Source organism: Anastrepha obliqua, chromosome 6 (assembly GCF_027943255.1).
Source record: "Anastrepha obliqua isolate idAnaObli1 chromosome 6, idAnaObli1_1.0, whole genome shotgun sequence".
In the NCBI taxonomy this organism is placed as follows: Eukaryota; Metazoa; Arthropoda; class Insecta; order Diptera; family Tephritidae; genus Anastrepha; species Anastrepha obliqua.
In genome coordinates this window covers 79721481-79736678 of record NC_072897.1, presented here as the reverse complement: position 1 = coordinate 79736678, position 15198 = coordinate 79721481, and the positions used below count along the sequence as shown (strand labels likewise).

General features: G+C 37.4%; 1 protein-coding gene across 2 annotated transcripts in view; it reads left to right on the top strand.

The window, feature by feature from the left end:
- Positions 1-12189, top strand: part of LOC129249802 (calcium/calmodulin-dependent protein kinase type II alpha chain) — a 446460-nt gene extending 434271 nt beyond the window's left edge. For both annotated transcript variants that reach the window (XM_054889448.1, XM_054889447.1), the window contains one exon: positions 12110-12189. In XM_054889448.1, the coding sequence (XP_054745423.1) occupies positions 12110-12174 (65 nt within the window). In that variant the 3' untranslated portion in view covers positions 12175-12189. The remainder of the gene's footprint in view (positions 1-12109) is intronic.
- Positions 12190-15198: the final 3009 nt, after the last annotated feature.

Below are 15198 nucleotides of genomic sequence, written 5' to 3'. Positions count from 1 at the left end.
AAGTGAGTATCTGAATTCATCTTTTTCGTACGAGGGGAGCTCAATGGTCTATAGATATAAAGGAGAATTCAAACGGTCCACCACGGCACCGTCCCATGCCGTAGCAAGAGATTGCTGCGTTTAGAGCTGATATATGCGCATATGTTTTCCCTGATCAATGCACTGCATGATGATAAAGAGCCTTTAATAAGCAAACTGAATATCTTCAGTTAGAAATTCACTTACTGCAGAGTAAGCTTCACATTCATGAACTATCCTCTGCAATTTCTCTTCTTATTACGGAAGTTAAATGTAAAAAGCAATGATTGCACTAGGATGAATCCACAGCCTTATTTAGAGAGTCAGACGGAGGGCGTTACTGCTAAGAGCTGCGGCTCAACCTCAGACTAACGCACAGTGGGCTACTTTGGTTAATAAGTCCAAAAATCATAAAAGGGCTTCAACAGTTGTAATTAGCGAGAACAGTAGTAATGAATTGCAAGTAGTTGCTTTGAAAAAATGGATACATCTCTCTTCATTTAAATCTTTAGTCACCGACGACAATATAATCTCCTTTACTGCCAAAAATTCCAACATAGATCAAAATCAGATTGCCTCCTCCTCCAATGAGTATTTTGATTCAAATCTACATATAAAATGTCTTTCGCAAGGACCGCGACTCTAGGAGAACTGGAAGGTCTTTGGGTGGTGGCGTTCTAATTGCAGTTCATTTGAGACTTCAAGCAGTTCAAATCACGCTCAGCAATTATGACCTTATATTGAATCAACTGTATATACGCGTAAAAAGTTCAGCAGATTCTTTGCTTATACAATATTAACCTCTTATTTAACGCCTAGTTGTAATTTTGATTTATATAAAGCACATGCAGATAATATTGTATCTCTTGCACATAATGATGTAATGGATGATCATTTATGTGTTTTTGGTGACAATATTTTCTCTTAACAGGAGTTTTATTGATAACCTTTGGAGCATTAATTTCGTACAACTAATTTAAGTTCGACATTTAATCGACCACACCACCTTTTCGTCGATTTCAAAGCTGCATTCGACAGTACGGAAAGGAGTTACCTGTATGCCGCGATGTCTGAATTTGGTATCCCCGCAAAACTAATACGGCTATGTAAGATGACGTTGCTCAACACCAGTAGCACCGTCAGAATTGGGAAGGACCTCTCCGAGCCGTTTGATACCAAACGAGGTCTCAGACAGGGTGACTCGCTGTCGTGTGACTTCTTTAACCTGATGTTGGAGAGCATCGTACGAGCCGCAGAACTTAATCGCTCAGGCACAATTTTTTATAAGAGCGTACAATTGTTGGCGTATGCCGATGATATTGACATCATCGGCCTTAACAACCGCGCTGTTAGTTCTGCCTTCTCCAAACTGGATAAAGAGGCAAAGCGAATGGGTTTGGTGGTGAACGAGGACAAAACGAAGTACCTCCTGTCTTCAAACAAACAGTCGGCGCACTCGCATATCGGCACCCACGTCACTGTAGACAGTTATAATTTCGAGGTTGTAAAAGACTTCGTCTATTTAGGAACCAGCATTAACACCGATAGCAATGTCAGCCTTGAAATCCAACGTAGAATCTCTCTTGCCAACAAGTGCTACTTTGGACTAAGTAGGCAACTGAGTAGTAAAGTCCTCTCTCGACGAACAAAACTAACACTCTGCAAGACTCTCATCATGCCCGTCCTAACGTATGGCGCAGAAGCTTGGACGATGACAACATCCGATGAAGCGACGCTTGGAGTGTTCGAGAGAAAGATTCTGCGTAAGATTTTTGGACCTTTGCACGTTGGCAACGGCGAATATCGCAGACGATGGAACGATGAGCTGTATGAGCCTTACGACGACATAGACATAGCGCAGCGAATAAAGATCCAGCGGCTACGTTGGCTGGGTCATGTCGTCCGAATGGATACAAACGCTCCGGCTTTGAAAGTATTCGATGCGGTACCAGCTGGTGGTAGCAGAGGAAGAGGGCGGCCTCCACTGCGTTGGAAAGATCAGGTGGAGAAGGACTTGGCTTCACTTGGTGTGTCCAACTGGCGCCGGTTAGCACGAGAAAGAAACGACTGGCGCGCTTTGTTAAACCCGGCCAAAATCGCGTAAGCGGTTATAGCGCCAATTAAGAAGAGGAGAAGAATTTAAGTTAGAAATAAGTTAAAAAAATCAAAGGATAAGTTGCCCTATAACAATTATAAGCAGTAGCTCAAGAAATTCAATTGCTTAAATAAATTTCTTCGCAATAATTATATTCAAAGTGTTGAAAACAGTATTATATCTAGCTCTAAGACTTTTTGGGCACTACGTTAAATCCTGCAGTAGTGTTGCTGTTGCTGTTAAAGACTGACATCACTGCCATCCAAGAGATGCGATGGACGGGGCAAGGAAAAAAAACCATAGGACCTTGCGACGTCTACTACAGCTGCCATGTAAAGGAGCGCAAATTCGGTGTCGGATTTGTTGTGGGAGAGAGACTTCGTCGCCAAGTACTCGTCCACCGGAGCGTCTCGCAACAATCCGCATCAAAGCCAGATTTTTCAACATATCGCTAATTTGCGCCCACGCCCCGACGGAAGAGAAGGACGATGTGACCAAAGATTCCTTCTATGAGCGCCTGGAATGTTCCTATGAGCGCTGCCCCCGCCACGACATAAAAATCGTGCTTGGCGACTTCAACGCCAGGGTGGGCAAGGAGGGAATTTTTGGTCCCACAGTCGGAAAATTCAGCCTGCACAACGAAACATCCGGTAACGGACAGAGGCTGATCGACTTCGCCGGGGCCCGAAACATGGTAGTCTGCAGCACCAGATTCCAGCATAAAAATATACACCAAGCTACCTGGCTGTCTCCTGATCGAAAAACATGAAACCAGATCGATCATGTTGTGATAGATGGAAGACACGCTTCTAGTGTATTAGATGTACGTACGATCCGAGGACCCAACATCGACTCGGATCATTACCTTGTTGCAGCCAAACTTCGCACACGCCTCTGTGCAGCGAAAAGCGTCCATCTAACTACGCAAAGAATGTTCGACAGCGAAAAGCTGCAATCACAACAGACAGGCAGAAGATTCGCCACTCGACTCTCACTCTTGCTCTCAGAGAGTACTGCCCAACAAATCGGCATGCTTGAGCAATGGAGCAATATTTCTCGTTCTCTACGTACCGCCGCCGAAGAAGAAATCGGATTCCGGCGAGCCCGAAAAAACAATTGGTACGACGAGGAATGTCATGCTGCCGCCGAAAGAAAAGATGCTACCTATAGAGCCACGCTGCGATCGGGCGCAACGCGAGCCATGTGGGATCGCTACAGAGAGCTAAGAAAAGAAGAAAGACGCATTATTCGACAGAAGAAACGAGAGGCCGAAATACGTGAGTGCGAGGAGCTTGAGATGCTGGCCAATAGGAACAGTTCTACCAGAAAGTTCGGCGGCTTACAGAAGGTTTCAAGACCGGGGCGTTTTCCTGTAAGAACAAAGACGGCGATCTGGTGACCGACATCCAGAGCATTCTTAAATTATGGAGGGAACACTTCTCGAACCTACTTAATAGTGATAGCTGCGCATGTCAAAGAGAATGTGATGATCCCGATACCCCAATCGTTGACGACGGAATTGACGTTCCGCTACCCGACCATGACGAGGTGAGAATAGCGATAACGCGGCTAAAGAACAACAAAGCCGCGGGCGCCGACGGACTACCGGCTGAGCTATTCAAACATGGCGGCGAGGAGCTGGTAAGGTGCATGCATCAGGTCCTATGCAAAATATGGTCGGATGAAAGCATGCTTGCCGATTGGAATTTTAGTGTGCTCTGGCCAATTCATAAGAAGGGCGATCCTGCAATTTGTGCCAATTACCGCGGGATTAGTCTACTAAATATCGCCTATAAGGTTCTAGCGAGCGTATTGTGTGAAAGGCTGAAGCCCACCGTCAACCAACTGATTGGACCTTATCAGTGTGGCTTTAGACCCGGAAAGTCTACCATCGACCAAATATTCACGATACGCCAAATCTTGGAAAAGACCCATGAAAGGAGAATCGACACACACCATCTTTTCGTCGACTTCAAAGCTGCATTCGACAGTATGGAAAGGAGTTACTTGTATGCCGCGATGTCTGAATTTGGTATCCCCGCAAAACTAATACGGCTATGCAAGATGACGTTGCTCAACACCAGCAGCGCCGTCAGAATTGGGAAGGGCCTCTCCGAGCCGTTTGATACCAAACGAGGTCTCAGACAGGGTGACTCGCTGTCGTGTGACTTCTTTAACCTGATGTTGGAGAGCATCGTACGAGCCGCAGAACTTAATCGCTCAGGCACAATATTTTATAAGAGCGTACAATTGTTGGCGTATGCCGATGATATTGACATCATCCGCCTTAACAACCGCGCTGTTAGTTCTGCCTTCTCCAAACTGGATAAAGAGGCAAAGCGAATGGGTCTGGTGGTAAACGAGGGCAAAACGAAGTACCTCCTGTCATCAAACAAACAGTCGGCGCACTCGCGTATCGGTATCCACGTCACTGTTGACAGTTATAGTTTTGAGGTTGTAAAAGACTTCGTTTATTTAGGAACCAGCATTAATACCGATAACAATGTCAGCCTTGAAATCCAACGTAGAATCTCTCTTGCCAACAAGTGCTACTTTGGACTAAGTAGGCAATTGAGTAGTTAAGTCCTCTCTTGGCGAACAAAACTAACACTCTACAAGACTCTCATCATGCCCGTCCTAACGTATGGCGCAGAAGCTTGGACGATGACAACATTCGATGAAGCGACGCTTGGAGTGTTTGAGAGAAAGATTCTTCGGAAGATTTTTGGACCTTTGCACGTTGGCAACGGCGAATATCGCAGACGATGGAACGATGAACTGTATGAGCTTTACGACGACATAGACATAGCGCAGCGAATAAAGATCCAGCGGCTACGTTGGCTGGGTCATGTCGTCCGAATGGATACAAACGCTCCGGCTTTGAAAGTATTCGATGCGGTACCAGCTGGTGGTAGTAGAGGAAGAGGGCGGCCTCCTCAGCGTTGGAAAGATCAGGTGGAGAAGTACTTGGCTTCACTTGGTGTGTCCAATTGGCGCCGGTTAGCACGAGAAAGCAACGACTGGCGCGCTTTGTTAAACTCGGCCAAAATCGCGTAAGCGGTTATCGCGCCAATTAAGAAGAAGAAGTGTTGCTGTTTGTTTTGGTCGTAAATCTGCTAACATGCCATTAGAAGCATTCGAAGGATTCTCCCAATCTAAGTTTGTTTCTAATGATATCGATTGATTTTTATCAATCTTTATCTCTGAGTTTTGGGCACCTACGGTTTTCAGAAAATGATGTCGCACTTGGAATATTAAGATTAAAACCCTTTGACACCATTCAAAATAATCTTAAATAAGTCATCATCCTCTAGAATTATCATCGATGACTGGAAACTAACAAGTATTTATATCCCCTATTTTTAAAAGCGGCAATAAGAATAAAGTAATTATAGGCCAATTTCTTCCTTTGAAACATTCATTGCCTGTTCTAAAGTGCTTCAGCGAAGGGTTTTAGGTTCGTTACTTTTTGTGTTATTCATAAACGACATTAGTAATAGCTTCTCATTTGCTAAATTCCTGTTATATGTGACGATTTAAAAATATTTTCAGTTATAAATAAATCAAAATCATATTCTGTCTTAGCCTTTGTACGACGGAATAGCCCAAATTTTACGGACCCTTATACCCTGATATTGTTTTTTACTGTATTCGTTCGCTCCAGGTTGGAATACGCCGCCTTTATTTGGAGGTCATACGATAAATTTTTAATTGACAGGATCGAACGTGTAGAAAAGGTGTCTCTGAAATTTATACTAGAATCTTGTCCTATTCTCCACATTGCGTTTGCTGTTAATCAACCTGAAGTCCTTAGAAAGTAGAAGATCGATTATTTCTCTCTCTTTCGTTTTCAATGTTATTAAAGGCGCTATTGATTGCCCTTTTCTGCTTCAACGTATTAATTTTGTTACACCTTCGAGAAATCTTCGTAACGCTCTTCCTTTTTATTTACATAAATTAAACACAGAGTATGCTCGTAATGCTTCTATTGAACGTGCCCTTCGCGATTTAATTAGTTCTCCAATTCTAACGTGTTAGATATCTCATTTTCTAAGAAAAAAATTTCTGTACTTAAGAACTCTATCTTTTAGTTAGTTAGAGGTAAGCTTATATATAATATTTTAATTAGATGTAAGTTTATAACTTAATTTGTATATATTTTCATTATTCTTTAGTTTTAGTAGTCAGTCCCAAACTATGTTTTTCTGACTTCTCCAAATAAATACATAAAATAAATAAAAAAAACTTGTTGTCTCCATTATAAGCAAAGTTGCGCAACAGCTATGATTAAAATCCTACCATAGATGATATTAGACTTTTCTCCTCTTAGACTTTTCTAAAGCTTTGCTCTGATAGAAACTCAGGTACTTCTATGTATTTCCCGACAGCGCTAGCTTTCTACAGCTTGCCTAGGTGTAGAACTCAGCAAGTCAAAGCCGTTCAAAGCAACAATAGCGGACGTCCCTAAGGTTTCGTTCTTGGTCCGCTGTTATTTAGTATGTTTGTCAATGATGTATTTTTGGCGAGCAAATATGTTAATGTCCCTGCGCATGCTGATGATTATACTTTTCTAATCTTCTTCGCCTTGTTGAAGATTTATGTTGTTAAGTTGATAGTGATCTGTTTGCAATATTGTGTGGGGTAAGAGAAATGACCTCTGTTTACATATTATACATATTACGTATTTTAAGAATATTCGCTGTAGGTATACACAAGCAAACAGGTTAAATGTGAAATGCTAACAAAACGCGGCTAAGAAATTTTTATTATTTCACCCCGGCCTTGGAAAAGTTAACATAAGAGAGTTAACTTAGCGGAGCGTAGTCAAAAGAATTAAATATAGCGTTTGCATTGAAATGTAAAATTTGGTATTGGATTTGGTATTAGGCAAAGTAAAGTAACAGGAGACTTGTACATTTTTCTCTCATGCTTATTTGCAGTCGGCATTTTGCATGCGCAAATGGATAATTTCTTGTGAGATGAATAAATTAAGTCTAAGTATATGCATGCATGAATGTGAAATTTCAAGTATCATTGACATCATGAATTTTTTTCCTATTAAGTTTTTTTTTTTTTTATAAAAAGAAAGCATAAATATGTTAAGATATAAGCAAAGAATCAAATAAAAAAAGCATAGTCTCAAGTGCCTTATATTTAAAATAATCGACTACTAAACATAAAAGTTTTGTTCTTTTCCTAAGTGTACGCAGAGTTATGCGAGCAAGTGTATGTAAATATGTCTTCTAAATGCTCGACAACCGCTGCTGTGCGCGAGTTAAAACTGTATCCTTGATAATATTATACAAAAATATATTTTATTTGTACCAAAGCAATACAGTGACTTATGTACTACACAGCGATACGTTGCATTGTTATATCTGTTGTTTACTTCATTTCTATGGGATGCCATATGTTGCATTGTTAACTCCCTTCCTCCTTAAAAATGTATTGTCCTCGATTCATAATCTTTGTAGTCGTAAAAGTTCTGCTTCATAACTTCTTTATATTCCTTCTGATACTCTTGTTCTTGCCATTTTATTCCTAATCCTTATTATTTAAAATGCTAAGAATACTAATCCTATACAAGCAATAGTTATTATAATGAGTGTTAATGTATATTTTACGGAGTGTTGTTCAATAGGTATACCATAAAGATTGTAGATAACTCTTCTATATTATTAAATTTGTATATTGATTCTGATTCTAATAACTCTAATAGTCAATTTTTCTTCATGTTGTTCATGTCTAATTTTAGATAGTATATTTGCTTGATGTTTATAAATTACATTATCTATTGCTAATATATATTATTACTAAATTGAATGAGGTTTATACCTTCTATTTCACTCCCTTCTATTGTATGCTTTCCTTTTAATAAAATATTTCCCTTTTCAATTTGTATTGTATTACATTCGGCATTTATTTTATCTAATATTCGAATAGTGCATGAGTCTTCTTGATCTAGTTCCATGATTCAATTATTAAAGGTTTGCTCACTAGTGACATTCGATTTTTGACACTCCCTTACAAAAGGTTGTATTTAAGAAGGTGAATAGGTATAGTGGAAAAAAGTGGTAGCAAATAAGTATTTTCTTACTTAAATGGAAACAAACTGCGAATGATATAAAAAATTAATTTTAATTAATATTTGAATGTAAATAATGGTACCAATAGAATTTGCCACGTCTAATATTAAAACAAGAAATTATTTCACTTAATCCAAGATTTTATTTTGTGAATTAATTTTTAAATTTAAAACCGATCATGAAGTTGCGCCAATATGAAACTATTTTGGTAAAAATAAATAAATAATTGGTACGTGCAATTCTGTTAGGTGTTAGGCCGAGATCCTCCTCCTATTTGTAGCGCACGTTCCACAAATGGACACTTCATCCATCCATGGGAAGGTGGGCTCATTGGAAATAAGTTCGGTCAATCCCAACATGTTTATATTGAGGTATGCAATGTTATCGATCACGTTGGGACTACCCAATTATTCTCCCTGTCGTAACTATTTGGGAAATGCTAGCTCTTTGTAAAACATGAATTTCGTCTAAATCACCACATCATAAGAAATAAAGCTTTGTAAATTCACCACTCATCGATCTCGCGTTGCGTCAATTACTCCATCATGTCCTGACTTAAGCGGTATGTATTCCATGTCATACTACCATAGTCTGAACATACCGATGAAAACTCTTTAGCGAATTGTTGCTCATAAGCAGACCATTTTTAAAATGAATTGTTTTCTACAAATTTTACTTTTCCTCCACTTTTACTCAAAATTTCTAGAGCTAGCCGATTTGGCAAGGGAGAACGAGAAAGCTGCTTACTGAGCAAACCTTTTATCATTGAATCATGATCATGTTCACACATTATTTGAGAAATTAATTTTATACAATTTTTTATTCTAATTAATTTTCCTTTACATTTTGCAATTTTATTATCCATTAAGGGGGGGTAAGGGATAAAAATCGATTTTTTTTTTGCATGTTATTGTAGTAAAACATTTCAAAAATACCGTGTTAAAATTTTAAGTCAATCCGAGCAAAACTTTTTAAGTTAGAGCAGCAGTTGCGCGCGTAGTCCGTTACAAACTTTAAACGCGGTTTTCTCGAACCTTTTTTTTTAAAGTGCGTAGTCATTGGCATTTGAAAACTACTCAACCGATCCTTTTGAAATTTTGCACACATATTTTACATATAAAAAACCTCCTCCCAACGTTTTTTTTTTTTGCCATTTTTTTTTATATTAAGGTGGTTTTACACCTACAAAATGGCGGCATTTTTTCGTCAAAAATCACTTTTTATTTCAAACGACTACCAAATGGCTGAAAATGAAAATAAATCGTCAAAATAAACGTTGGGGGGAAGTTTAACTCATACTTTAACTAAATTATTCGATTTTTTTGATTTCAGATGATTCTACGCTGAGATATGCTGACTGCTGCAAAATGTATTTTTGAAAAGACGTCTACGTAAATGTGCTCTCATTCGCTCATTTTGCAATATTTTTACATGAAAATTTTATCAAATATTCTTGAAATGTTACTTTATAATATGCAACAACTTTTAATAAACTGACTTGAACCGTTTCGCTACAATAAATTCATGAAAAAAGTGTTTTTTTTAGCGTTTATCCCTTACCCCCCCCCTTAATATTTTCCCTTTATATGAAGATAGAGTAGCGATTTCATATCCTATACATTTTTTGTCTACTATTGGATATTTATACATTAGGATTATGTTATTTTCATATTTAATAACATGTATGCCTGAGTATTCTAAAATATTTATAGTAGTTACATCTGTTCACGTTGTATAATGTTCTTTGCATCGTTCACATTTAGTGAATTGGATAGAAAGTTATTGTTTTTTGCGAAATCAATAGAAGTAACTAAAGGGTGATTTTTTAAGAGCTATAGGAAAGTTTTTCAAAAAATCACACGGAAAATTCAGAAAAATGCATGAAATTTTTATTTAAATCGATAATACAGTCCATATAATTTAATGTTTGAAGATTATTTCATGCAAATGTTGACCGCGACTGCGCTTCAAATGGTCCATTCGCTTAGTCCAATATTGGCATACTCTTTGTTGTCTTCCAATGCGTTAATTGAAGCAGGCTTGTCTGAATAGACATGAGATTTAACATAGCCCCACAAAAAATAATCTAAAGGCGTTATATCGCACGATCTGGGTGGCCAATTGACAGGTCCCGAACGTGAAATAAAATGTTTACCGAACTCGCCTCTCAACAAGTCCATTGTTACGCGTGCTGTGTGGCATGTGGCACCGTCTTGCTGAAACCACATGTCATGCAAGTCAAGCTCTTGCATTTTGGGCAAAGCAAAGTTGGATATAATTTCACGGTAGCGCTCACCATTCATAGTTACGTTACGATTGCCGGCATCTTTGATGAAGTACGGTCCAATGATACTTCCAGCCCTTAAACCGCACCATACTGTGACCTTTTCTGGATACATTGGTAGCTCTTGCAATTCTTCTGGCTGATCTTCACTCCAAAATGGACAATTCTGCGTTGCGGGAGGTGGTTCGGCTTCAATTCTTGCACCAGCTGTATTTTGAAAGGCTTTACACCTAAATATTTTCGCAAAATTTTCCACGTTGTTGAGTAACAGAGGCCCAATTGCTGCGAACGGCGACGCATCGATAATTGATGGTCATCATTAACACTGGCCGATACAGCTGCGATATTTTCTTCAGTTCACACTCTACGTAAGCGTGTTGGTGGTTTGATGTCCAATAGTGTAAATTTGGTTCTAAATTTAGTCACAATAGCTCGAATAGCCGCTTCAGTGTGTTGATTAAACTGACCATAAAAGGAAAGAAGCGCGCGATAAACTTTTTTAACAGAACACGCATTTTTATAATAAAATTCAATGTTTTGCAAGCGCTGTTCGTTTGTAAGACGATTCACGGTTAAATTATAGACCAAACTGAAGATGTTTGACAGTGAAACAAAACACGAAACGTTCGTCAGCTGTTTAAACCAACTGTTTGAATAGATAATAGCTAAAAAATCACCCTTCAAATACATATATAATTGGCGCGTATACCCTTTTTGGGTGTTTGGCCGAGCTCCTCCTCCTATTTATGGTGTGCGTCTTGATGTTGTTTCACAAATGGAGGGACCTACAGTTTGAAGCCGACTCCGAACGGCAGATATTTTTATGAGGAGCTTTTTCATGGCAGAAATGCACTCGGAGGTTTTTCATTGCCTGCCGAGGGGCGACCGCTATTAGAAAAATGTTTTTCTTAATTTTTGGTGTTTCACCGAGATTTGAACCTATATTCTCTCTCTGAATTCCGAATGGCAGTCACGTACCAACCCATTCGGCTACGGCGACCGCCGTAACTATATTGTTTAATTCATGTTCAACTTCTGTTATTATTGTGATTTCAGATAGCTCTTTTAAATTGAGTTTCTCGAATGTCTTCTCAAATTGATTTTATTTTTATTCATTGTTTATTATTGTTTTCTAATAGTTTATTGATTCGAGTTTTTAATTCTATTATGTCATCATGATCTGGTGTCCATTTTAGTCCTGTTCCAATAAAATCTAATGCAGTTTCACTAATTCTGGTGGTTATTTGACTTTTGAGCGTTTCAATTTTATTCATTCATTTGTTCAATTTGAAGATTTTGTTCTAAATTATATCCATTCTTTAGTATATTTTCATAGGGTTCGAAAATTCTAGTTATATTGGATATATGATATAAATAATCCTATTTAGTGAATATATACATTGGATCTAGTGATTCAATTAATACATAAGCCTTCTTTTCTAGATTAGTGGTATTATATGCGGTTGAAATATGTATGTATTAATATTATAATTATGAAGTTTTTCATTTTTAAGTTATTCGTATGTTAGCTTATGTATGATTTTATTTTGATTTGTTTTAATAGTCCTTCCTTTGTCAGTTTTTACTATATTTTTACGAAATTTATTTTTTGCTTTATCCCTGTAGTGAGTTCGAGTATACTTCTGCTCAAATATGAACGAGACGGTATCATTAAAACGGTCCGCGGATGACATATGGGCATTTCCACAGAAATGTCAACCGAAGCCAAAAAATTCAAAGTCTATAAAATTATGTTGTTTTAACATATTTTTATAGGGAATCTATCAAATGTGACTAATGTAAACAAATTTTACATTTGTACAAACCACATTTTGAAATATTCGAATGCAAAGTCGAACCAGTGCAAAAGTTCCATTTTAAACATTTCTGTTGCATGTTTTGTTTTGATTAATGATCTTGATAAGATATATTATGCCGTGACATTTGCTTTTTTAAATCTCGGTTTATATGTAAAGAATGTAAGAAAAATGTAAAAGGAACGAATCGATTGCCAATTACTGTAAATTTTTTCTTTGATTTACCGTATAACTCGATGTCGCGTGCGACATTGAAAAAGAACATTTGTTATCAGTGAGTCGAAGGTATTTGTACAATTTGCATCAAATATTAGTAGCAAATAGATATTTTTATTGCTAATTAAATAAACAAAACTTTGCTGGAAAATAATCAGCGCTTTGCTCTTTTTACTTATTTAAAGTTTGTAGCGTGCGACATCGTAAGTGTAAAATGTACAGATTCAAAATAAATTTTCGTTCGAAAATATCTTTATTAGTATATGTAAATACAAAATATAAAATTTTTGAATGTAGATGAGTAAAAACGGCGGCGAGAAAAATAAGGCGAACTGTAAACGGTGGAGAGAAAGGTTAAAGGATGATGAAACAAAATTACAAAGCTATAAATTAAGAAACAAGGAAAGAATGCGGAAAGCTAGACAGACGTGGAGAGCACTGGCTGAAGGCAAAGAAGATATAATTCAAGAAACACGGAAATGTAATCGCATACGACAACGAGAGAGGCGCTAAAAACTCTTAGAAAATGGAATGCCATATGCACGTCAAAGCCAAAATGCATCTTACGAATGTACACAAACCTTGGCGAAAGCTGTTAAAAAAGTGGAGAAAGCGATGCCAAAAGACATGCAGAGAAGGCCAAAAGTTCTTGAAGTCCTGGTAAAAAAATATAATATAATATAAGCAGTTTGAAGAAAAGAAAAACGTTAACCAATCCAACAGAACCGTACCAGAAAGCCTAATTAATGCCATCAATGCTTTTTATCAGAATGATAATATTAGTGTGCAAGCTTCGGGAAAGAAAGACGCCATTATAATATAATTGAAGGCAAATTAGTAGCTAAGCACTTTATGTTAATGACTAGTAATGCCAGTTCTCACGGAAAGGGAGCCGTTGATGGAGTTGGAGCCGTCATTAAAAGAAAAGTGTGGCAAATAACAAAATCTAAAAACGTTGTTTTACCAGATGCACTATCGTTTTATCAATGTGCACAAAACAACATCGAATTAAAATGTATTTTATGCCATCTGCTCAAATTGAAAATTTGTCTCTTCATTATAAGTTGGACGAAAAATGGAAGGAAGTGAAAAATATTCCAGGTATATCCCAGTTGCATTCGTTTTGTTGCGATGGCCAACAGTTAGAAGCAGCTAGGACTGCATATTCCATTAAAAGAACTTTATTAGACATTAGTAATACTATTCTCAGTTAAGTTAGTTTCCGTTCTTTGTTTTTACATAGTATATACGATTAATATACTTATTTTTGTTTTTCTTTATTGAAGATATTTTGTTAAGTTTATAATTTTGGTTGTGAAAATAAATATATTGAATATATTAAATTAAATTATAATCATCTTTTGCATGTCTAATTACATAAAAAGTAAAAAAAATAAACATAAAAAGTATGATGGAACAAAATATCGCATGCGACATGTCGCGTGCGACAGTGATTAAAATTAAATAAAAAATAAACTACTTAATATTTTTGAATAAAATAAAAAGCATTATTAAGACACATCAATGCATAACATTTAAAAATTAGTCGCATTAATATATTTCTTCAGGTTTCGCTGAAAAAAGTGTTTGATTTTTTTGCTTTGAAAGCGACTTCTGTTTTTGTCGCATGCGAATGGCTTGATTTTTTGTAATTATCTTGAAAACGAACAATATCCCAAAATCAACCTTAGCACCACTCATAGTGCTAATCAAGTGCTATAGCTTTCGCCTTTTGTCAAAATAAAATAATGTTTTGGTATATGTTTTTTTTCACTTTGAATGCGTACGAACGTCGCATTCGACATTGGAGAAATGCTCATATGGCAAAAATAAATTTTTGGTTTTTTGGTAGGACTGTTATAAGCTTACATGGCAAATTTCAGCGTGATATGTCACATAGTTTGTTTTCTGTGCTACTGTAAACAAGTCAAGCTCGAGTGTGTTCTTCGAATTTAACGATGGAAATTCAAATAATTTGTTTGAAATTTTGTTATTCCAACAAAATTTCGGCTTCAGACGCCTTAAAAATGTTGCAGACAACCTATGGGGACTCTGCTCTATCGCGTGCACGTGTTTTCCAGTGGTACAAATCGTTCAAAGAGGGCCGTACATCGGTTGAAAACTTGCCTCATGAACGTCGTCCAGCAACATCAGTAAACGACGAAAACATCGGAAAAGTAAAGGAAATTGTGCTTGAAAATCGCACAAATCGCAAAATCGGTTAACGCTGAATATTATTTAGACGTTTTAAAGCGTTTGCGCGAGAACATTCGTCTTAAAAGGAAGGAGTTGTGGGACAACAAGTCATGGTTCTTGCATCACGATAATGCACCAGCTCACACATCACGTCTTGTTCGCGATTATTTGAACAAAAATAATGTTAATATCGTTCCGCAAGCACCGTATTCGCCTGATATGGCTCCACGTGACTTTTTCCTGTTTCCCAAGCTCAAGTTGCCGCTCCGTGGAAAACATTTTGAGACAATTGAAGTCATAAAAGAGAATTCGAAGAACACACTCGAGCTTGACTTGTTTATAGTAGCACAGAAAACAAACTATGTGACATATCACGCTGAAATTTGCCATGTAAGCTTATAACAGTCCTACCAAAAAGCAAAAAAATTATTTTTGCCATATATCATCCGCGGACCGTTTTATTGATACCGTCTCGTTCATATAACA